The 24378-nt window shown below is 41.3% G+C and overlaps 1 protein-coding gene across 6 annotated transcripts in view; it reads left to right on the top strand.

Moving 5' to 3' along the window:
• LOC146575417 (thyroid hormone receptor alpha) overlaps positions 1-24378 on the top strand; it is a 116506-nt gene that overhangs the window by 83329 nt on the left and 8799 nt on the right. For 4 of the 6 annotated variants that reach the window (XM_085270121.1, XM_085270122.1, XM_085270120.1 and 1 more), the window contains 6 exons: positions 6015-6076; positions 9278-9399; positions 13043-13190; positions 15236-15441; positions 16709-16855; positions 18995-19253. In XM_085270121.1, the coding sequence (XP_085126247.1) occupies positions 6015-6076; positions 9278-9399; positions 13043-13190; positions 15236-15441; positions 16709-16855; positions 18995-19253 (944 nt within the window). Of the gene's footprint in view, positions 1-1711; positions 2010-6014; positions 6077-9277; positions 9400-13042; positions 13191-15235; positions 15442-16708; positions 16856-18994; positions 19254-24378 lie in introns of those variants that run through there. The other 2 variants (XM_085270125.1, XM_085270124.1) reach the window with 2 other exon arrangements.

The raw sequence follows: 24378 nt of genomic DNA, 5'->3' as shown, positions 1-24378 counted from the left end.
ATCAAAATGTTGACATCAGTTCATATAAAAACTTCTTGCTTAGTTGCTTTTTTTTTTTTTAAGTTTAACTGCTGCTGTCAATAAAAGGCTCCAGAGCTGATCAGTCGTAGATGTGTCTAATATGTTTAGCCTTTACTGCGGACGACATGCTAGGAGTGCACATTTTGCACTCTCATATAAAAACAGGTCCTGTGATTTATTGCCACAATAGCTAACATAAATGGAAACATGTGGAAGCCAAAAGAAAAGTCATCTTCATCATTATTTTTATTTAAATTAGCAGGAACTCTCCTAGGCAGCTTTCTTTAAGTACTCTTCAGGAAAAGTTCAACAGGCTTCTAGAAAGGCATCCAAAGCTCTTCTCTGGATGTTGGCCACCTTTGTGGTCCTTTCTCCACACTGCTTGAATAATGTTGTGCTCCAGGCTCTATGGAGGGCAAAAAAACACACGCACTGGAGCACTATCCAGGTGTGCTTTTACTGCATTGAAAGTGTGTTTGGGATCATTGTTGTGGTGAAAAATGAAGCTGTTGCCAATCAGATGGGCTCCAGATGGTACTGCATGGTGGTTCGGAATCTGATGGTACATTTTTATGTTCATAATTCAAAGAAGAAGAAGAAAAAAACAGAACAACAAATAAAGACATGTCATTATTATGTAAGCAGTTTGCGTTTTTAAGAATGACAGAGTCGTGGATATTGGTTAAAGTGGGACGTACAGTAACCTGTGGAGTCAGAAGGTCCTGTATGAACGTGCAAGATATTAAATGACAATATTTTATTTTGAAACAGAATATTCATTTAAATAAAAGTTTGACAAATAAATTTGCATGCTGTCAGTTATAGTTCTGCATCTCTAAAGTCAAAGCAATCCATCAGTTGGAAAGGCAAAGTCAGTTTATAAGTCATTCCCTTTCATGGTCGGCCTTTAATGTTAAAGCTGCTGGAAGTGAAACTGGGAAAACAGCAAGAAGAAATAATGAGCAAATGAAAGCGTTACTTATGTATTTATGGCTTGTTGTGGAGCTTGTTGTTTGGCTCTTCTGCCTCAGATGAACCCTGCTTGGGATCATTCAGCTACACCCTCCCAGGTAAATTTGAACCAGCTACAACTTATGATTTCACAAGGAGCAAAAAGAGATCACAGACAAGGCTAATTCAATTGATGAGATATCTAGCATCTCTGTGTCCTCATAAGACTTCGCTTGGCTCTACTAGGGAGACTGCATCAGACTGCTGTTATGTAATCAAGTTAGCATTAAAGCTTAAGTGAGTTTGGATCCAGAGAGGCAACAGTTTTGTTTTTTCCTCTTGGGGAACGAAATAAAAAGGGCAAAGTAGAAGGATGCTAGCAAAGAGGTCATGCACCAGAAAAGTGACAGGAGTCAAATGTAAAAATATCAGCAGGAACGACAGGTGACAGAGCCGGAGAGGGAGAAGAGGGAAAGTCGCGCTGAAGAAACACGTAACGTGAGTAATAAAGCAAGGACAGGAAGAGACAGAGAGAGGTTGTACAAGGTAAATCTGGGCATGACGAGTTGTGTTGTGATGACAGAGAGTATGACACTTAGGGGGGAGGAACTACACCATGCCGTGCAGACATGGAGGGAGGGAGGGGAGGCTGGACGAGAGCAACTAGAAAGAAGGGAGAGCAAGAGGGAGGCAGGCTGGTGGAGGGAAATAAACAGAGTGGCCGTTCCTCCCAGCAGCCAGTCTGAGGCACACAGCTACTAGTGAAGTCTGTTTCAGTTGATTGCAGCAACTCAAGCTCAGTTCTTTTGCATTTGTCTGGGATCAACTCGTTGCTGAGTTCAGTGGGAGGCTTCTAGTCGGGGATTTGAGGTCTGCAAACACAGCTTGTGTTCATGTGAACCAGGCTGAGTGGGACACGTGCAGTAACTTCCTGGGAGGCTGGATCAGCAGACGGTGCTGCTGGGCTGCATCATCTCCTGCTGATATTCCTTCAAAAGGAGCAACATGCATATCTTACAGCCGTACTGCATCAACAGGTTGGTGTGATTGCGGGAATGCATTTCTCTGCGATTGCGTGTATGTCTGTTGGAAGTGGGTGTGTGCTCTGCTGGCATCTGTGCCCCCTGTCACATGCTCATAACAGATTAAGTATGAGATGTCTGTGTGTGTTGAGTCCTGTTTATGGTCTTCGCTATCTGTAAACCAGTTTATTAGTCACAAATTCATAACAGTAGTCCAGAAATTTGATTTCCAAGGGATGATTGCATTAATTTACTTTCATCTGATGAAATGTCTGAAATCTGAAAGGATGTTAGTGATTCTGTAAGCCTTGCTAGTTTAACAATAAATCTGTTGTGAGTGCATGTACCACATCCAGATCATTCAACTGATGCCCCAGGACAGAGCTCTAGACCAGCTCCTGTGTCTGTCTTTGCAACCACATAATTGTTTCCATTTTCACAAAATGTATGTTATATTTTAACAGAAATGCACTTTGGATAGTTTCTATTTATTTCTTTGTCAAAGGGAATCTCATTAAGGCAAAGGTTCTATTTAAAGCTGCCGTAGCATGGATGCCAAGTAGCTTGTTACAAGAGTAGTAACATTAACAAATCAGCCTAAGACTGCTTGTTCAACTAACTCACAAAGTTATCAATTAATTAATTAGGTAGTTATAGTGTTTAAAATCTAACGAAGATGGTAATGGTTTAAACAAGCTCATTAAAGGTGTCACAAGAACCGATCATTACAATCCGTTTTGAGACCAAAAGCCAGGGCAGAAAATCCTCAGAACTCCAGGGGACATCTATAAGAAAGTTGTGTACACCCACACACAGTGAAAACTACTGTCATTGGAAGATGGGCTAGTCCAACTGTCGCAGTATCTCTGTCCCAACTCATTGATAAGAATGGCAGTCAAAGTTGGGTATGGTGATATTTGATATGCAAAAGACAATATGCAAAAATGCTGCCCTGCTTTTCAGAGCAATTAAGGCTCATTTTCAATTCAGTGACGCACCTGCAAGAGATCCATTGTAAGGACTCAAGCTGACTGAGTTTCAGCTCAACATGTAAAATGATCTGTGCATTTCTTTTTATCCTAAAATTATCCAAAAATGCGTGTTACCGGTTTGTCTGGCAACAAAATAAATGTTCCCATTTCAAAGTAACATCCTGCTACCATCCTGTCAGGCATTCAAACAAACTCATTAACGGGTTTATGTTTAAGGACACATTGGTTTGGTATGAAAGTAGATATTAAGAATGATTTTGGTACACAAATCAAACGCAAAGATTTGTGCTCTGATAATTGTCATATATGACTGATTGTTTGCTCTAGCAGTCGCCTTTTGCATAGATTTGCAGCTTACTGAGATTCACAACATATCAGGTTTTTCTCATTGATAAATGGCAGACACCACAACAACTTGCTAAAAAATATATGTATAAATACAAAACTGTAATTGTTCACCCTTCTTCTCTATAACCACCATGGAGACCACTGAGGGCTGGACGTCTTCAGCCTGTTCTGTTCTGCTGCCCCCATAGCGGTCAGGAATAAATGGTTGCAGCTTTATGATTGCAGTTTTCAAAAGACGTAAACTTCCTCTCCCCTGTGGATTGTCTTTTTTTTTTTAAGTTGGATTTGGATTTCAAGTAGCGCTAAATCATTCTCTGGAAATTTTTCCAAACCTCACTAACTTGCACATTTGAGTTATTCCTTCACATTGTAGAAAATGTATACAAGAGCTGTCAACACTGACATAAACTCCAGTTCAGTTTACATTGATCAGCTACCAGAGCAGGCAGTTTCCCACCATGTTACTGCCTCACCATGTGCACTGCTTTAAAGATAATATGTTTCATGGACCGTGAAGAGCAGCAAGAACTGAAAAAAAGACGTCAGAGGATTTTTTTTCTTTTCTTTTTTTTTAGGTTGGAAGAGCAAAGTGGATTTGACAGCCAGTGAGCAGGGGGAAGGAGGGACGACAGTGGTGTTACCTAATAGTGTTGATGGAAGTTGAGGGAGGAGAAGAGGAAAGAGGTGGGGCGGAGGGAAAGACAGAAATCACTGGGAGGATCGAGGGAATATAGCAGTAGCTGTGAGCCGACAAAGTGACAGTGGTTTGGAGAGAGAGCTTTTAAAGAAACAGAGAAAATGGGAATGCGAGGGGTGTGGAGCAAACAGCCAAACATGTGGATAGATGGGGGGGAAGGGAGGGGGAGATGGAGAGAGTGTGGTAATCCAAATCTGCTGCAAATAACAGAATTTGTCATGTGAGCGTGATAAAGGAGAAGGATACAAAATTATAGAAAGCGACAGAAGGTGGGGATGAATGGTGCATGTGCAGTCTTTAAGTGGAGAGGATAGAGTGGAGTGGCCTTCATTTCCATGCATGGGAAGCATTGGTATGATTCAGTTTTGAATCCGTGACCAGAGTTTGTCAGTAATCCCCCAAAAGTGTTGGAAGTTAAACTTTGTTGCCTATCAGTTCATTTGTCCATCCAGCCATTCATAGTATGCTAACATGTGCAGAATGCTTGCAGTACAAACTGACATTAGAGCCCGCCATAAATGACGCGACAACACTCGGTAATTTGTAAACTATCCTGTTCTTATTCTATCGTTTTATTTGTTTGTTTTTAAACCGGTCATTACCGTGTATGGTCAAGTGTTTGATCTGTGCCATTATCGACTAACACTACTCAAGCTAGCTTGGGTAGCATAGTTCGTCAAGTAAGGTTAAACAAGGTAAGAATTTTGCCTAGCAACAAAAAGGAAATGGGCTCAAACCAAAGTCTATTTGCAGAACAAACTCAATAGTGCAGCGAAATAACAAGATTCAAATATACCAGCCTGTTTCTGCTGTAACCATAGACGAGGCTGAAGTGGCGTTTGAAGAGACTGTGCTGTATTTGTTTACCATGCATATTGTGGTGGTTTGGATTGCTAATTAGCACCACGCTCAACCATGACTTTAGCAAATTTATCACAGGAACTCATTTTGGGACCACGTGTTGAACATATTTCAAAACAAGCAAGACAAGGAGACACTGAGATCTTGAAAGATCTTAGAAATTAAAAAGATTTTCTTCTTTTTTATTACTTAGTTTTTAATAAAGGTTTTACGTATTTTAACAGAAAAGGAAAACAACAAACAACCAAAAACAACAATAACAAAACAAGCAGTCGACTGAAAAGCACAGCTTTTTCCCACAAAGCAATTCTGGCAGTGAGAACATGACTTTATATCCATGAATTGACAGCACATATACAGATGTAAGAGCAGCCTCGGAGAGGCATGCAAGAGTTTATATAGATGTGGGTAGGCACAAACAGGAGAAAGGAAGAAAAAAAATTCTAATTTCGGATATATTTCAACCACTTGTCCCATCTCGTGGTATAAATATTAGCCTTAACAAAAAGGTAAGTTTTTCCATTTTATGAATCTCCTCAACAACGCTCAACCAGTCGACCAGAACAGGGGGGTCAGTACATTCGGCAAGTACAAAAGGACATCATCAGCTATTTTGTGTTCTCTTGAATTAACTACGACCCCATGAATACTATTATTTTCTCTTATTGCCTGTGCTAAAGGTTCAATGTAAAGAGCGAAAAGAGTCTGAGACAAGTGACAACCTTGACGAGTAGATCTTTAGAAATTAAAAACATTTTCATAGCAAACTAACAGCTCTTATATAATGTCAAGTGTCAGACTGGTTACCCAGCAAACCAAATGTAAAATGTAAGTCTGTGCTATGACTGCAGACCAACATATTTATGGAGAGGATTCCTTTAAATATCTAAAATGCAGCATAGTTTCCACGTTTCTCTACCAGTTTTTCTAGCAGTGTTACCTTATGTCTTTTTTAATGTAGTTAATTACCAAAAAAAACAAAACAGAAACTGTCTTTGCATTATCTGACTTGGAAAAAGAAATCTTATTAATGATCTTTTTCCTGAAGCTGCTATAATGTTATCTTTTTTTAATCACTTATGTCTTTTTTCCCTTCCACCCTCTTCTCCTCCACCCTCCCAGATGGCCAGATGTGCCGAAAAGGAAGAGAAAGAACAGCCAGTGCTCAGTGAAGAGCATGTCCGGTAACTAACGTCATTATCTCTGCCTCACTCGTGTTGTTTGTGTCACCCCCCACATGGAAGTGAACACAATTCAAAGCATATTTCCTCTAAGACGATGTCTTTTGATGTACTGCTGGATTCGGCCAGTGATTGGTTTAAATCCGTGACTCGGCAGCTCCCCTGGGTTTTCAGTGGTGTCCTTATTGTCAGGAATATGATTATTCCTCGTCACCATTGTATAGTTTCCCTCAGAGGCCTTGTTGAACACAAATCAGCTAACCAAGGGGGATTGGTTAGGCAGGTCTATGAATGTTCAGGACTAATCTTTAATGGATTATATCAGAAAAGAAATAGATGTATGCAATAATCATTATTCATGTTATGGATAAATAAACAGAATCAGCATTTATTTCTACCTGTAAACTTTGTATTTTGTTCATGATTTTTTTTTTTTCCTGATTTAATATGCTAGCCTCAGATATCGTCGAGCCAAATTAATCGGGGCAAATGTAGTGTTTTCCATAGTGGTAGCTTGTGGTGTAGGGGTGCTTAATTACAAATCTGGATTATGAATTGTATGTATTGAAATTGCAAAATCACAACAGTCTTTGAACCTAGACATGTCTTTAATTGGGCTCTTCCTGCGCACTAAAACTGGAACGTTCACATTTAATACAAGGTGGGCCTTAATGCTGGAACCAGTGCATTTCAAAAGATCCAACTTTTACTTGATGGCTAAAGGTTTGGGCCACACTTTTCACAGTAGTTGCGTGTGGTTTCAGACAAATTAACATTTTCCACAGAATCCGTAGTTGAGTGTGCTAGTCTGCTAACGACCAAAACAGTCACAAGGAATTTTTGGATGCATCACTGTCAGGAAATACACTTTTTCCCGAGATCCCAATGGTTGCCAGTCACCAATTAGTTGGTAGGTCTTGTACAAGATAACTGTTATATCACGACCAAAGCTATGTTGCAAATCCCGTCTGTGATGAAGATGCAAAGACTTCTTGTAAACCACTTGACTCAGGAACAGCATTGTTCGTTCACTTTTATATGTTTATTATACATTATCGCATGAAATTATACAGAATCAGAATGGATCTACTTTTTTTCCTTCTTCGCTTCAGTAGTACAAGAGGATTGACTGAAGAAGTATGCTCCCTGTGGAGCAGACTTTACTTTTGTGATTTCCAGCAGCGTCTGTACATGTGGGTTATTGTTTGCACCTGTGCTTTGGGTGGTTGGTGGTCCTTGTGCAACTACATGACAGCTTAGAGGTTAGAATTCTTATGTACGTTACATATATTCATATTGTGTGACTTCAGAGGATCAAAGAGTTCAAGGAAACTTCTGAAGAGAAATAAATTAGTCAATGAAATGTGAAGATGAAAAGCATATTTCATGAATTCTGGGAATGTGAGTGTAAACCTTATAAGCTGGCATGATATCGGAGTCTGCGGGGAAGACGGCCTGTCTTAAAGTTGCAAGAAAAAGGTTGTTATACAAGGATTTAATTAACCGGCTTTCCACTCTTAATCTTTGACCTTAAGTCTAAGTCACATTTACAGACAAAAGCAGGGAAGAAAAACTTTGTGCGAGTGATTTCTCCAAAAGGTTCTGGGAGTGAGGTGCTCCTATTAAGGAGACAGCAATTGTTGGTTATAGAGCCCCCCTCCCCCTATTAGTAAAGCCATAAAAAATCTGTTTACTAGTCTTATCATCTTTAAAAAAGGCTGGCTGGTGTGAACTCTTCCTCAATTATTGCTCAAAACTTTTAGACGACCTTAAAAGAGGTATGAAGCTGGCAAAGGCTACAAAAACAAGACTTGGCTGTACATCAGTCCATGGATAGGCAAACTGCCCACAAATGGAGCAAAGTTCAGGACACCAAGAACACAACATGCAGTCCTGGCAGATTGGAAAGAACCCAGCGTTTGGAGTAAAATGTTTGCAGAAATCCCTACACTTAGCTTTAGTCTTTGTTCATGAAAAAGCACGTAACGTGAAGAGACAAAAGCTGAGCTTTTGCCTGACACTGAAAAGGTACTGCACCAAAACATCATCCCCACCGTGAAGTGTGGTGGAAGTAGCATTGTGGCTTAGAGTTGATTTCCTCAAGGCCAGGATCCTTGCAGTCATTGAGGGATATGGGAATTCAGAATTGTGTCAAAACATATAAGATTATAGGAGAATGAAGCTTCTGATCCTAAAGCACACAAGTGAACAAATATCAGAATGGCTGAAAAAGAGGAAAACTCTGGTTTTGGATGTCTGTGAAGGTTCTCAGTCATCCAGGTCATCGTAGTCAAAGGAGCTTGCAAAGAAAAGCGTCTGGACTTCTTTAAGTTGCTTGAAGACGTTTCACCTCTCATCCGAGAAGCTTCTTCAGTTCTAAGGTCAAATGGTGGAGAGTCCCAGATTTAAACCTAGTGGGAGTGACCCCCCACAGAGGGACAAAAGGACCCCTGATGATCCTCTAATCGCCTGAGCCAAGGTGTGAAACTGGGTGTGTGTCCCAATCAGCCAGAGTTTCGGGTGTGTTCATTGTGAAACCTGGCCCCACCTTATCATGCGAATTCCTGAGGTCAGATGGCCCAGGATGTGAGTGGGCGTTAAGGCGTCTGGGGAGGGATCTCAAAACTGGATTATAGATGGCAGAGAGTTGGCCATTCCTGGGCATTCCTCACTGCACTCTACAGCATCTGGTTTTGGAATGATCAAATCAGAATTCTGACCTTTGAGATGGAGCTTGCTGTGTGATGAGAAGAAATATCGATGAACTGAACTCTCTCTCATCTTGATGTGCAAGTCTTGGCAATAATCAGGTTGTGTTGTCTGTAATTGTGACTAAGATGAAGTTTAATCGTCTGACTTCAAAACTCACATGTTATTGGTATACTGTCTTATTCTTGCAACTGTGTATATGTTTCATCTGGTATCACAGTCTGTAGGGGCCATGTATGCAGGTCTTTCATTGAGGCCCCTGTGATAACACTCATCCTCGCCCCTCCTTTCCTTCTCCACTCCTCCTCATCACTACTTCTCCTCTTCTTCTCTTCCTCCCTCTGACCCCATTCATCCTGATCTTCCTTTATCACTCTTGCCCTTACGTCATCACGCCTCACCATCCATCTTGCTTGTACTCCCTTGTTCGCACTCCTTCACCCATCTCTCATTCCATCCTATCTTCCTTTTCGACCTCCTCTTCCTCTCCTATAGCTCTTAGCGTCTCTGTTCCAGGGTACATCCCCAGCTACCTGGAGAAGGACGAGCCATGTGTAGTGTGTGGGGACAAGGCGACTGGGTACCACTACCGCTGCATCACCTGTGAGGGCTGCAAGGTACATAACACCTCTGTTGTATCAACATGGTGCAGATATTAGTTTGTCATGTATTATACACTCTGACAGCTCTGGCAGGAGGTAGAGGTGGCTGATCCAGCTCTAAAATGACAGTTAACATCACCACAAAGGAACTTATAAATCTGAAAGCAGTTACTTCAATTCTTTGTTATCTATATATCACCAAGTCAGAACAACAGTCATCTCAAGGCAGTTTATATTGTAAGGTAAAGACTTAATATAATCGAAAGAAAACCTCAATAATCACACAACCCCCTATGAGCAAGCACCTGGCAAGAGTGGGAAGGAAAAACTCTGTTTTAACAGGAAGAATCTTCAAGAAGGAATGGGTTCAGGGCAGAAAGGCAGGACAAAAGACACACTGAGGAAGAAGATCTAATGACTAAACACAGAGTGCAAACTGTATAAACATGTGGAGAGTGAAAAGAGTGAATGAAAAAAGTGTTTCATGGAAAGCCCACAGCGGCCTGGCCTGTTGGAGCATAAGTAAGCAAGATTCAGGCCATAGCGATAAGTTTTATCAAAAATGGAAGGTGTAAGCCTAATCTTAAAGGTAGCACACTGTCTTGTAAACTGATTTCAAAGAGCTACAGGTAGCTGAATAGTTAAGCGTGAAAAAGCTCAGTGTTCGAAACACATAAACGTGAAGTTGGGTGGGCTGCCCAGGTATCATTTGTGCTGTACTTTAGTACTTTTGCAGATAGTGAACAGTGTGATTTGTAAGTTCTTTCACTGCTAACGAGCTAGCCCCAGCCCGTCATGTCTTCTGTTGCCCTACCAGCAACTGACTTTTTCACTGTTATGATGACATTCAGCTGTTTCTCCAGGACGTCTCTTGTCTTGGACAGACTCCAACTCCAGCGCCATAGGCTCCCGCCGCCTCTGTAGGGTAAACATGAGAGTCTGCATAAACCAAAATCATGTGTCCCTACGCCACGCTAATTGAAGCTGCGGAGGAAAATGGTACAAAAGTCCGTCGGCTCCCTGACGAGGCAGCTACGATTACTCCTCCTGATTATGTTTCCTTTCACCTGCATGTGCCTCCACTCCCACCTCACTCTATACATAAAAATTGCATTTACTTCTTTAGGAAACACTGAAGGATCAGTAAGAAAGAACCATTGTGAGCTCAATGTATTTTCGCAGCTAACTGAATTATTCTGACGAGGTTAGCTAGTTCCCTCAGGAGTCTTTTGTTCAATCCGGAGCCGAGCTGAAAGCTACCATCAAAATTCATTCTCCAACCTCAGATTTTAGTATGTTCAGGCTGTCTCATTCTTAATGCTTTGTATTAATCCACCTCAGTAATATCTTACACCATTTCTTTCACTCGTACTGATGCAGAGCTGTGTTGTTGTGTAGATGAAGATGAGCTCATTCTGTGCAGCTACAATATGTATGTAGTCAGAGAGCTGAATAGATGCTCTGCAGTGGAGAGGAGCTTTTTCTCAGGATAGCATACAGCAGTTACATAGCTCCCAAACGCCCCTGCAGTGTTGCTATAATTTGAGTATTATGCAACCTTTGAACCATGTTAACAAGCATTCATGCAATTTCAGTAGCAATAGCCTCTTTGTTACTTTCTGATCACGCCACAATCCATCCTACACAATTTAGGTTGTTAACGATCCTCATGTGACTGGGCAGCATGACTGGTTTAAAAATATTCAGTTTTTATTATTTAAAGGAAATCACTTTAGTCTTTATTTAGTCTGTTTGGTACCACAGTTGCTGTACTCCCAGCATGAGTAAGAATGACAACTTTGTTTGGGACTGATTGCAGCCCAAGATGAAAACGCATTTGGTGTCCTAATATACACAGTAGGTGAGTTTGACTGAAAATCTGTCACTACAGTTCACATCAGTGCTGTCAGACTGGTCTCAGTTCATAAAACCAATTAAAGTTGAGTTTGATGTGAAGTAGAATGGACCAGTAACACCACTGCCTCATAAGCTACGCCAAGTTTTCTTCTAATGTAAACAAGTGGTTTTTGAAAATGCTCATATTTATAAACCCTTTCCACATGAGCAGATGAGCAATCTGACACGTGTTTAGAAAAATAAGTGCAGTTTCACATTCACTCAAAGCAGCCGGCTCTTTGATAGTAAGAAGGCTGTAAAACAAGGATTCACACACAGGAAATTAACAGTTCCACCTTAAATACTCTAAATGTTGTTTAAAAAAATGAGTTTCTCAGCACAAAACAAGAGTAAAAAGCCCCATCCCCCTGTGCACTGCAATTTTACAAAGCACAGCCAAAGAGTGGAAAGATTGGTTCCTTCCATTCTGTGATCGGGCCTCATGTCTGACACGTCTGATAGCGTCTTTATTTCTCCCTTTTGATTTGTGGGCTACAGAAAAACAGCCTTTTATGATGTTTAGAATCCAGGTGTTTAGCAGTTTGACATTCAGGGGAAAAATCACTAAAGGAAGCACTCATCCCCCCTCCCTTCCAAACGCCTTCGATGCTTGTTTCCTGAAGGGGCAGCACGGCGGGTCTGTGTGCCGCGCTGGAATGGTAGCGCTGTGCAGGGTGGCTGCTGTGTTCGCTTCGGATTACTCCTCAACCCCCACCCACCCCTGTGGCTTGTCATGTCTTCACAATGTTGTGCTGTGGACATTTATGTGCTTCTTGTGCAGAGGAGTTTTTTTGTTTCCTGTTCTCATGCTGTCCTACCATGGAAGCATAGCATGAGTAGGGGTCTCTTTTTTTCCTCTTGTACTTTCCCCAGTGTAGTGTACATTTCAATGTTTTTTTCTGATTCTACCAATCTCTGACCTGTATCCCCATGTAATGTTTGTGCTATATGTGTAAGGTCGGGGGGGGGGGTCCTATTTCACTGCAGGGCAACCTGCATGTGACGAATAAAGCTTTGATTGATTGATTGATTGATTGATTGATCAATCTCCTGTGTCAAATACAGTGATATGTGCCATACTGTACATTAGTGAGTTGCCAGCAGACTCCTTGATGGCTGGCACAGAGGTGCTGAGAACTGATCTATTATCTGAGGACTGGCAGCAGCCCCTCAAACTGGCTGCAGTTATTCTCAATATAACACACTCACAGGGAAGCAACATTTAAATTTAAATGTGTTTCCTCAGGCAGAAACACTTGTTTCGTATTCACTTAACTTTCAAATAACAGAGTAACACTTCCTACCTCGCTCCACTTTTGGTTCAAACCAGGTCTTTGTAAACCACGTCTGCTGTGTTATTCCAATCGAACCGTCTCGTGTAAAGCTTGCGAGAGATGTTCAGTCATGCCATCAGTTCATTACTTCACGATTTTTGGCAAGCAGGATCTTGGCTCACAGTCACCAACATGCCTTGTGATGTGACTCATTTAATGAACTTGTTTTATTGTAATCAGAACACAAGAACATTTAATTGGTGGATTTAATTTTCACAACAGTTCAATTCATTTTTATTTATACAGCCCCAATAACAGCAACAGTCACCTTAAGGCGCTTTATGCTGTAAGGTAGAAACTACAATAATACATGCAGAGAAAAACCCAACAATCATATTGACTCCCTATGAGCAAGCACTTTGGTGAAAGTGGGAAGAAAAAACTCCCTTTTAACAGGAAGACACCTGTTCCCCTTTCCTTCTCCTCAGGGTTTTTTCCGTCGGACCATCCAGAAGAATCTCCATCCGTCCTACTCCTGTAAATATGAAGGTTGCTGCATCATCGACAAGATCACGCGCAACCAGTGCCAGCTGTGCCGCTTTAAGAAATGCATCTCTGTGGGCATGGCCATGGACTGTGAGTTTTTTTTTTGTTTGTTTTTAAGCTCGTCATAGATTTTAGAGAAAAGGTAATGATTTTTAGTTCACCGAGGTTCATTTATTTAAAAAGCAGCCTTCTTACACAAAGGCAGATTGAAGGTGCTGTGCAGAGAAAGTAACTCACACTAGAAAGCACAACAGAAAAGTAAAAATAAATATTTCACATAGAAGTAAAAAAGTAAAATAGATTGTGTCTGGCAGTTACGGTGCTAGTTGATTGTAACTTCTCAGTTTTATCTGCTGTGTTGGACTTTTAGAGCCAGAAGTTACTCTATTTAGAAGAGAAGGTGATTAGTTGTTAATCTGATAATGCCTGCAAGTGTGCTTAGCTACGGGCATTCATCAAATGTACAAGTGCTGATAGCTGCTAACCAGTGCTGAGTAATAAAGTGATAAAAATACTACAATTTTACTCATCAAAATCAAAATGTTCGCTGTGTTACCTCACAGAGAGTCAAATTGTTGCTCAGTTAATTCCACTAAAATGTTCCAAAAGACAGCAGGAGCACAAACAGGGTGAAGAGGTCCAGTTCAGAGGCTAGAGTTAGCTCCCTGATTTGTGACACCTGTCAAACCCCTGCACCAATCTCAGCATCCAGATGGATTGATTAAAAAAACAGAAGAAGAAGAAAGAAATCATGCACTGTGTCATTTTTATGTAAAGTGAAGCTATGCAGTAGTTTTTGCTACTTTTGTGTTGGCTTTATCTTTTTCGGCCCACGTGAGCAGTGCACATTGTTACAGTGTTTGGCAGTAGCTGTGCCTGAAGCTGTGCTGGCATAATCATCTATAGCATCTGTAAAAATCCTTCATAAAACAAGCTAACGGAGCTTTGATTAGCATGAGCTAAGCTAGCTATCGGCATCTAGCGTTGTTCGCATACAACTACAACAATCAGTCATCCTTATCCTCAAGCACAGAGAGGGAAATATTCATCACAAACAAAACAGAACGATGGATCCACAGCCCCATTCAAAGTAAGTGAGAGGCAAGAGCATCGAAGCGTGAAACCCGTGCATGCGTGGGTAGCCTGAGCCTTTTGTTCTCACATAAAAACTTTGTACTGGACTCTAATTTGAGATGAACAGTACACCCTTTCAAAATTTGCAAAAAACGTGTTACTGGGTGTTCACACAGATTTCTGCACAACGTTGCAGTCTAACTAGTTAGAGTGATGAATAATGGGGAACTCTCACATGCTCATCAGCATCTTTGCAAGTGCATCTGCTTGTGTGGATCTAGGGAAGGGTTTGTTTTTCCCAGGATGTTTAAAAAAAACCTCGCACACACATTCAGAATATTTGTAGCATATTTACTTTATGTTTGTTTTAGTATTTGCTTTAGCAGCATTAGTGCTTTAAATTTGTAAGCCATTTACTGCAGTGGATTAGCAGAGGAGGAGACTTCAGTCACGTCTGATAAACACACTCAGTGTCACCAGAGCTCCTTGCAAGCACGAGGATGGCAGTGTACACAAAAGTAGGTGCTTTTATTAGCACTGAGTGCGTAACCAGGATATCATCTGTGCAACCTTGTATGCAAGCTGTTTGTGCCTTTATACAGCAGCATATATAGGATTTTACTACAAAGTGTTATGCAACAGAAGTAACATCTATTTGTGATTATTCTCCGCTTCTGTTGTCATGTTTGGAACACGTTTGCTAAAACTGATTTAGCCCGTGTCCTTACAGGAAGGGATTGATTATTACTGACTCTGAATGTGCACAGAGTACTCATGTTGGAAGAGAGCTGTGATTATAGGCACTCGGTGAAAGAGTCATCCAGGCGTAGTGCATAATTAGCCTATTAGCAAAGTCCTTTCAGTGTAAAACCTACGATCAACAGCTACTGCATTGGAAAGGTTTCCAGCTCAGCTGTAGACAAACGTATCAGAGCTCCTCGGTCCAATAATGCATGTTCACTGTGCCTATTTTTGACTAAACTGGCAGGCTTTCATCTCCCACAGAAAAAAGAACAATTCCATGTTACTGTGTCCTTCCTGCCCCTGTCCCTGTCTGATAGTGGTGTTGGATGACTCAAAGCGCGTGGCCAAGCGCCGTCTGATCGAGGAGAATCGCGAGAAGAGGAAGAAAGAGGAAATGATGCGGATGCTACAGACGAGGCCAGAGCCAGACACCGCAGAGTGGGAGCTGATCAGGATGGTGACCGAAGCCCACCGGCACACCAACGCCCAGGGCTCCAGCTGGAAACAGAAGCGCAAATTCCTGGTAGGCTTTTAGTTGAGTGGACATCGCCTTTAGGCTGAGCACTGTTGCATAAACTAGAATAGAAATCTTTTCAGAGAACTGAACATGACACTGCTGTAAAAAGTGATGTAAAGCTTTGCAGAGTTTTACATCACGCTGTTCGTCTGTGTCAGCCGTGGCTGTGGCACACAGCCCGTGGAGGAAACCGAGGTGCCGTTTGCACCTTAATTGCCAACAATCGCTCTTTTGCGTCATGCAAAAATGTATTTATTACACACAGATCTATTCAATGTGACCGAGAAGGATCCCGTGCAGGAAAAAAAACTTCCAAACGGTCCAATAATGACTGCCTGCACACCCAAGGTGCTTTAGAGATAACAAATATGAAGATTATAGAAAGCAAAAATGTAAATTATACAGCAACAGAGATGGAAAAAGTATAAAGCATCATCTTAGATTATGAAAACGCAGCAGAAACTGCAAAAAAAATTACATAACACAGATCTGGGCATTTGAATCGGGCTGCTGTTTGGTCCTCGCAACAGCTCCTTCCTTCTTTCATGTAGCTCGTTATTCCAGAATTCAACAGCGCCTTGAAAGTCAGTTCCACTTCAGATATCAAACATCAACATAAAAGAAGGCGACTTCTTTTCATTTCAAAAGAAGCCGTTTTGAGAGCTCTCCTTTTCATCATGGCCAGCTTGCTCTGTGGCGTCCCATGTGATCAGTGTAACGTGCAGGCGCACGTGCTTTAAACCTCAAAAGGTTACCTTGACGCAAAGGTCAGATGTTTGTTACCAGGCAACAGTTCCATGAAGGTAAAGACGGCTTTAAAGTTTTTAACAGTCTTCAGGTTACAGTTCGATTCAGCTCACTTTTATTTATGTAGCGTTCGCCAGCAACTGGAAATAATTTCTTAGGCATTGTGCTCATATTACAAAAGAGCGAACATTCATGTGCTTAAACTAAAACAATGCAACGACTGTGATGTGATTTGCATCTTGCACACACCGCTGAACAGTTGGCATCAAAGACCAGAAACATGCAGTTTTAAATATTTGTTTCCGTTTTGTAACATCATAACGTAACATTGTATATGCTGCATTTACATTTATATTACATCGTGTTCTTCTAAAGCTGTAATCTCCTAAACCGACTCCATTTTTCCTTGAGCTTCTTTGATACGCCTCCTCTGCAAAGAGAATCAACCCACAGGCCGGGCGTTAAGCGCCTCATTCAGCAGATATTTCTTGTGGTATTTAATAGTTGAACAATGTCTCCTTTCTAGCCCGATGATATTGGCCAGGGTCCTATGATGCCCACTTCAGACGGAGATAAGGTGGATCTGGAAGTCTTCAGCGAGTTCACCAAGATAATGACCCCTGCCATCACTCGCGTCGTCGACTTTGCCAAGAAACTGCCCATGTTTTCAGAGGTATGTGGTATGCGTGGGGCTTTACATCACTCTTTGTTTTGTATTTATCTTCAGTCTTTGATTCTGCTTGCACATCACGTCAGTTTTCCAACTTTCCGATCACTCTCGGCTTTTATGCAGTGATAACTTCACAAGTCAGGATCCTCTGCCTTGGATGCTGTGTGTGTGCTCCAGACAGACTCGAACTTTTCTTCACATCCCGCTTACACAGGACTAGATTTATAGTACAATAAAACAAATCTGCTTTTTATGTGGATATCTTTAATATGAAACATTAGCTGTAAGATGGATTTCGTCTGCTATCAGTTTGCAGCTGAACAGGATTAAGTTAGCATGCAATCTGTTCGTGATGACAGAGTTGGGATAATCGCAAAACTGTTGCTGTTTATATACACAAAAGTTTCAATTACACAAAATTTCACATTAGTGGCGTACATTCCAGTCCAGACAGAACCTCATCAAAGAAAGAAATCAGATATTTCTCTTTAAATTGTGACATATTTGCTGCAAGACTGCAATTTAACAGTAAATCACATAGACTCTTATCAGTATTGCTTTTATGTAGGAATATAAGCAGAATACAACCAGCTGAGTCAAATCTCTTATTGAAAAGAGATGCAGACGAGTTGCAGTCATCAGCACAGCCTGCCTCCGATTGACTGCAACGTGTTTGCGTTTGTTTGCCGACAGGTCGCTTCCCACCAGGCAACCTGTGCCATCAAACTGTTGCCTGCCATCAAAATCATTTTACCGTGAAGGTCATGTTCTCGTGCAGCTCTGGACTGCTTCCACTTCTGCTGCTATTTCTAGATCACTGCCTGGAAGTCCCGTTCTGTCCCTTGCAGTTGTGCCTTTGCATTATATGCTGGATCTCCTCCAATGTGTCACAATGGCAACTCTTCAACTTAACTTTCCTTCAGCTGGCCCAGTGTGTTGCCTTCTGGCTTGGATATCATGAACTTTTGGGTGACCCCAGCTGTCATCAACAGAAATTACTCTTAACATGAAAGTCGGGTAACAAGATCAGTTAGCAGTACAGATTAAAGAACCTCAGTAAATAATGTGCAACATTTAACTGAAGAGGCTTCTAAAAATCTGCGATAGTATTGTTTAAGTTTATGCTGCATTCAGTAAGAGACAAGTTTTAAGAGAAACATCAGCAGCAGTCTGATTTCTTACTCTGTGCCCCAGGAAAGGTTTCCAAACCCCCATTTCAGTCTTTTATATCTTTTCCCAAAATGTCAGCTCACACAGTACCTAAATATAGCCCGTCTACTTCAAAGACAAGAACAATTCAATCCAGCGGCTTTAAAAATGTGTCGCTCTCTCGAGCTTCCACTTTTACTGAAATTAACACTGTGAGTTTCTTTATTGTCATTTCTTTAAATTCTGATTTCCACTTTGAATTTAGACGGCTATAAATGATTTAACATTGTTATCTAAACTACACGTGTGCATACTCTGGTTTCACGGTAATGTTTAAAGGCAGACTGTGGGCGTAGCTCGCCGTTAAAACACTAACAAGCTCGTTAACCTAAGCTGGGTCTTTTGATTGGGAACTTCCTCCATCTGAAGCTTTTGTCCTGCTGCGTGTCAGCTGGGATTACACCGACTAATCCACCCCACACCCCCACCGCTGTCTCCCTCTCTCTCTGTATTAAGTGGTGACTCACCACTTACTGATATTGCTTTGCTCTCTGTGCAAACGATCTGTGAGCAAGTGCCATCGCATGTCTTCCCACCTAACTGAGTGCACTCATCATGTATATTGTAGGGGCTTCCTGGTTACATAAAGGCAAAGGACTTGTTGTGACTAGAATATTATAACCCTTCAACTCTTATAATGGGGTGGAGGAAAAGCAGTCCTAATCCATTTCACTGTGTGTTTCTGTTTGTTATTGTGAAAGAGTCGGGACACTGTGTCAATGTAAATAAAAACTGAAAAGATCATTGCAGTTGGTGTAACTTTATTTTTGTAACAAATTGCTTAATGTTGCTAGCTAGCTTTTAGTTACTATTATATCATCAATGTCTCAATAGTTTAGAAAACAAACACAACTGTTGACTTCCAGGACAGACTTTTCTGATTGAAGTTCAGCATTGTCTCATTTCCTGACAAGCTCAAATCTTGTTTCCCAGCTGCCTTGTGAGGACCAGATAATCCTGCTGAAAGGCTGCTGCATGGAGATCATGTCACTGCGTGCTGCTGTGCGCTACGATCCCGACAGCGAGACTCTTACTCTAAACGGCGAGATGGCTGTGAAACGCGAGCAGCTGAAGAACGGCGGGCTGGGCGTGGTGTCGGACGCCATCTTTGATCTGGGCAAGAGTCTAGCACAATTTAATCTGGATGACTCGGAGGTGGCGCTGATGCAGGCGGTGCTGCTCATGAGCTCAGGTGAAAAACGAATATTGTTACCATCGTCTAAAATCTGTTTAAGAGAAAAGATGTGATGTTTGTCATTCGACACTGGTTTTGTTAGATTTCAGGTTGTATTCCCACCACAATCTTTACACTGAAAATATATTCATATATGAACCAACAAGTGAGGATTTTTTTTATCTTTTGTGGTCTTATGAAAGAACACAATTTCTTTTTCCCTGAAACATGTTTCAAAACAAAACAACAATGATTTTTTTTTCACATTAATGCGACACTATGTTGGAAACTAAGTCACTGTTGCTACATCACGCAATGAAATTGCTCCACTCACGAGTACAAATCAGCCAATAATAGCAGGATTGATTTGTCTTCTCTTTTTTAATTTTATGGTTTGGTAGGTTTAAAAAAAACATTAATAACATTACTTGATGTTAAATCTCAGGTGTGGTGGTTCTGACCGTCTACGAAGTCAACCTCAGGATTATAGTTGCTGTATGCTTCTGCATGCCACTTTGCAACCCCACTCCACCTGGCTCTTTTGTATTGCTTGTACAGTTTTAGTGTAAATTATTTAGTGCTTCAAATGTTCCACATTTTATCTTTTTTACAGATTAATTTAGCAAATTATTAAAAACAAAAAGCTAAAATATGTACATAAGTATTCACAGCCTTTGTTCAGTACTTCGTTTAAGCACATTTTGGGGCATTTTCTTTTGCAGAGTGTCTCTAACTCCATCAGATTAAATGGGGAGTATCACTGATCACTGCACAGCTATTTTCAGATCCCTCCACAGATCTTCAGTCAGCTTCAAGTCTGTACTCTGATTGGGCCACTCAAGGACATTCACATAGTAGTCCCAAAGCCCCCCTTTGTTATCTAAGCTATGTGCTCAGGGTCATTGTCCTGTTGAAAGTCTGAGGTTCAGAGACTCTGGAGCAGGTTATCATCGAGGATGTCTCTGTACATTGCTGCATTTATCTTTTTCTGCCTGCTGCCAAAAACATCCCAACAGCATGATGCTTCCACCACCATGCTTCACTGTGGGGATGCTATTGGTGATGAGCGGCGCCGGGTTTCCTCGAACACAATGCTTGGCGTTCAGGCCAAACAGTTCAATCTTTGTTTCATTAGACGAGAGCATTTTCTCGTTGTCTTGGAGGTGTCTTTTGTCAACCTCCAGGCGGGCTGTCATGTGCCTTTCACTGAGGAGTGGCTTCCATCTGGCCACTCTACCAAACAGGCCTTATTGATGGAGTGCTGCAGAAATGGTTGGCCTTCTGAAAGGTCCTCCTCTCTCCACAGAGCAATCCTGGAGCTCTGTGGTCACGCTGAACGACCATTGGGTTCTTGGTCATCTCTAAGGCCCTTCTACCCTGATCGCTCAGATTGGCCGAATGGCCAGCTCTAGGGAGAGTCCTGGTGGTTCCAAACTTTTTCTATTTATGGATGACGAGGCCACTTTGCTCATTGGGACTTTCAATGCTTCTGAAATTTTTCTGTACCCTTCCCTAAATCTGTGCCTCAATACGATCTTGTCTCAGATAATTCCTTGGACTTCATGGCTTGGTTTGTGATCTTTTCAGATCATGTTTAATCAACTGACTTTACCACAGGTGGACTCCAATCAAGTTGTAGAAACATCTAACAGACGATCAGGGAAAACAGGGTGTACATAACATGGCAAAATGTGGAACAAGTAACAGGAATACTTACTTTCTGCATGCACTGTAAATAATGGAGTTGACTGCCTGTTGTTTTCTGTGGTGGGTCTTGCTGCTGCTTCTCCTTTAGTCTCTCTATATAATTACATAGAAGGGCAGAGTGCCCTCCTGACAGAAATCACATTTTCAATTGTTTTCAGTCGTTAAACGGGAGATAGCTGGAAAGAATAGCAGACTTCTGTTCTTCCACTCTGTAAGGAGCTTTCTGACAACATTCTTTTGTGTCCCAGAACGATGGCAATTAGGCAACTTTGCAGTTTCCAGTGCGTTCATGGTCAGTCCTTACACTGGTGCAGGTGGAGCTTGCTCATTGCCATTTAAAGATATTTGTAAGGAAGTTACTTGCTTCCCATTTTTCAATCATTTGTAGTGGAAAAAACCCCACCATGGGACTGGCCCTGTAGTTTTAGTTCTGCTCTAATGCTAAAAGTCTACCATGGTACCTAAAGTTTGACGGACTTTAACCACAGACATAAAGCTGATCACACCGGCTTTATTTGCACACTGATGGAAAAGGGAAAAACACATTAACTAAATTCCCACACTCCCTAAACAACCTGAATGGGAATAATCTTGTCTAATCTGCTTTTAATCCTATCACCACACAGCCCTAATTCCTAGACAGTCACTGTCTCTGAAGCTGGGCCACAAAGCCCCACTTGAGGTGGATTTCTTCAAAGTGTGAAGTAAAAGACACCCAGATGCAACCTTAACAGTGTTGGGGAGTAACGGAATACATGTGCCGCCGTTACGTATTTAGAATACAAAATATGAGTAACTGTATTCCGTTACAGTTACCGTTTAAAAAGGTGGTATTCAGAATACAGTTACTTTGTTGAAATAAATGGATTACACTGCGGTACTTTCCTGTTTCATGTTGTCGCGGGTCAGGACTGTTTGGGTTTGGTTTGACAGCTACGTTCTGTTGTTCCAGGCGGCAGCGTTACGGTTGCCATGGTTACAGGGCGACGCTCTCTCTCTCTGCGACTGTGTGTTTCCTGGGTGAGAGAGCGCCTTTTCGTTGTTGTTGTTGTTGTGCTAAGCTAACAGGCAGAATGCTACAAGCATAGCTCTAAAGAATGTAGCATCATGGGCAGTGTAGTCCGTGCTGCAGGGAGAATGGACTGCCATACACGTTATGGGTCTGTGAGCGCGAGGAGGGAGAAAAAGGGGAGTGGAAAGGTACGAGTTGTCATTGACGAAAAACGGGAGCTGGAAGCATGTAAATATAATAATAACCACTGCAGCCAAGAAGAGTGCCTGACGAGCCCAGTTGTAAGTAAGCTATTAAGACTCGACTGTACACCGTGTTCGTGTTTTCCTCCGAAAACAATAAGTTCCGTTGGAGCAGCCTTTCAACGCCTCTCTCTGTCTCTCGCAAGAAAAGTTGACCCACACAACAAAGTAAAGCTATTTTTCGGCTATGAGCCGACAGGGACCCCGCCGTATTAGTCAGAGGTCCCTTTACTACAGTTCGGAGTCGCGGACCTTCAGTAACAGTAATAAATCACACAGCAATAGTACATTCACGTTGTTGTAAAAAGCATGATAATATATTAAGTAATCCAAAGTATTCAGAATACGTTACTGTCATTGAGTAACGTAACGGAATACGTTACAGAATACATTTTGGGGCATGTATTCTGTATTCTGTAATGGAATACATTTTAAAAGTAACCTTCCCAACACTGAACCTTAACATTGATTATATTAGATGCTTATTCACAAAACCATCTGCTATAAAATAAAATGCAATAATAGTTTCTCATAAATCTCTAATTCTCTGTTTCATAGTTGAAATGATGTAACTAGTGTGCAGTGATACACTCAGAATAATATCTGAACAACACTACAAAGGACGGACAGACAGTATCGGCATGATTGATAGTTGGAAAGCAAAGCACTGTGCATCACTGCAGATCAGAAGAGCAGATCCTGCAGGTCATTCAAGGTCCTGGAATCTCTCCAAGACCTAGGATGACCTAAGGCAGCTTATTTATGGACATGCTGCTGCTGGAATTCTGTCAGGGTGTGTTTGCTTCTGAGTACATTTGAGATATTTTTAGGGGTAAAGATACTGAACACAGCAGCTTTTTTCCAAATTGTGAATATTGGGCTTTTTTCCCTTGTAGCTGATGGGTGCTAATTCTCTGGTTGCAAACACGCAGTTCCAGTGTTTGAACTGCCACACTTTTGCCACTTTCAGTTAGGTTTGTCGACTATCAAAATCGTTGACAACTACTTTAATAGTTGATGCGTCGTTTGAAGCTTTGCAAGATCCTGAAAGACACAGGAATAAGTAGTAGGATTTAAGAGTTTTATAACAGACTGAAACAGAAGATGGCAGGAATGCGTGTCCGGAATTGTAGCTGTGCTATAATAGGGGCCGCATCCTTCGGAGGCCGATTACGTCACAGTGGTGTGGCGAAGGATGTCCAAATTCAAAGACTCCTCCAAATGTGGCCGACAAATGTGTCCTCCTTATCCCCAGAATGGAAAGATTGGTTGGGTGTATTCTTCGTGGCCCAACCTATCCCAGAATTCATAGCGCAGCCCAGCTAATTCCAGCTGGCAACAATGGTAGCAGCTATTTATTTTAATAATACTCTGATTACTCTTTCTGGGTCACAAAATAAACTTTTAAGATATTTTCAGGTGAGAATGTAGCTGTGTAAACTTCAAATATCTGCTCTGTTTATCGAGACATCATATACTTGCAAAAGTGTTCCAACGTTTTCGGAAACGTTTGTTACCCTCAGCTCTATAGGTTCAAGGTTCTTTATTTGTCACATGCATAGTTATACAAGTATAACACACAGTGAAATGTAGCCTGACACGCTCCTCGACATGTGCAAAAATATATAGCTGACCGGGGTCACTAGAGCCGAGAACAGCAAACTCCCTGCACATCATTTCAGACTTAAAAATTTTATTATTTGGCGTTTTTCAGTGTTTTATTTTTTCCTGAGTAAATCGGTTTGGCTGTGATTAAAGTTATAGTTTTTACACAGCTGAATAAACGTCAAGCAGACAAATTATTAAACAGAATTTGGTAGAGAATTTACTCCAGTCTGCTGTTATATTTTAGATAGCAAGGAGCAGACGGCTGAGTTTATTAAACTCCACCGAGACAATCTGCAAATTTCATTAAAAGTTCAATAAACTATCATCTTGTCTTTATTTTTAGTTAGCACATACCTTAAACACTTAAAGCTGTAAGCTAATGATAGTTATATAAGAGCAGATGCTGCTGGTGCAATAAGCTGTACGTTTTACCTCCAATGGATGCATGATTAGTTGACTAATCACAAAAATAATCTGTGACTAGTTGACTATCAAAATAATCCTTTATACTACTTTCAATAAACCAACAGCTTCATTTATAGAAGTTATATATAAATACGATGTTCTGTTCAGA

Source organism: Mchenga conophoros, linkage group LG4 (genome assembly GCF_057382185.1).
Source record: "Mchenga conophoros isolate Kocher_MC1m ecotype Shallow Benthic linkage group LG4, M_conophoros_male_GT1.1, whole genome shotgun sequence".
NCBI classification, from domain to species: domain Eukaryota; kingdom Metazoa; phylum Chordata; class Actinopteri; order Cichliformes; family Cichlidae; genus Mchenga; species Mchenga conophoros.
The sequence above is the reverse complement of the archived record's forward strand: the minus strand, read 5'-3'. Positions and strand labels throughout refer to the sequence as shown.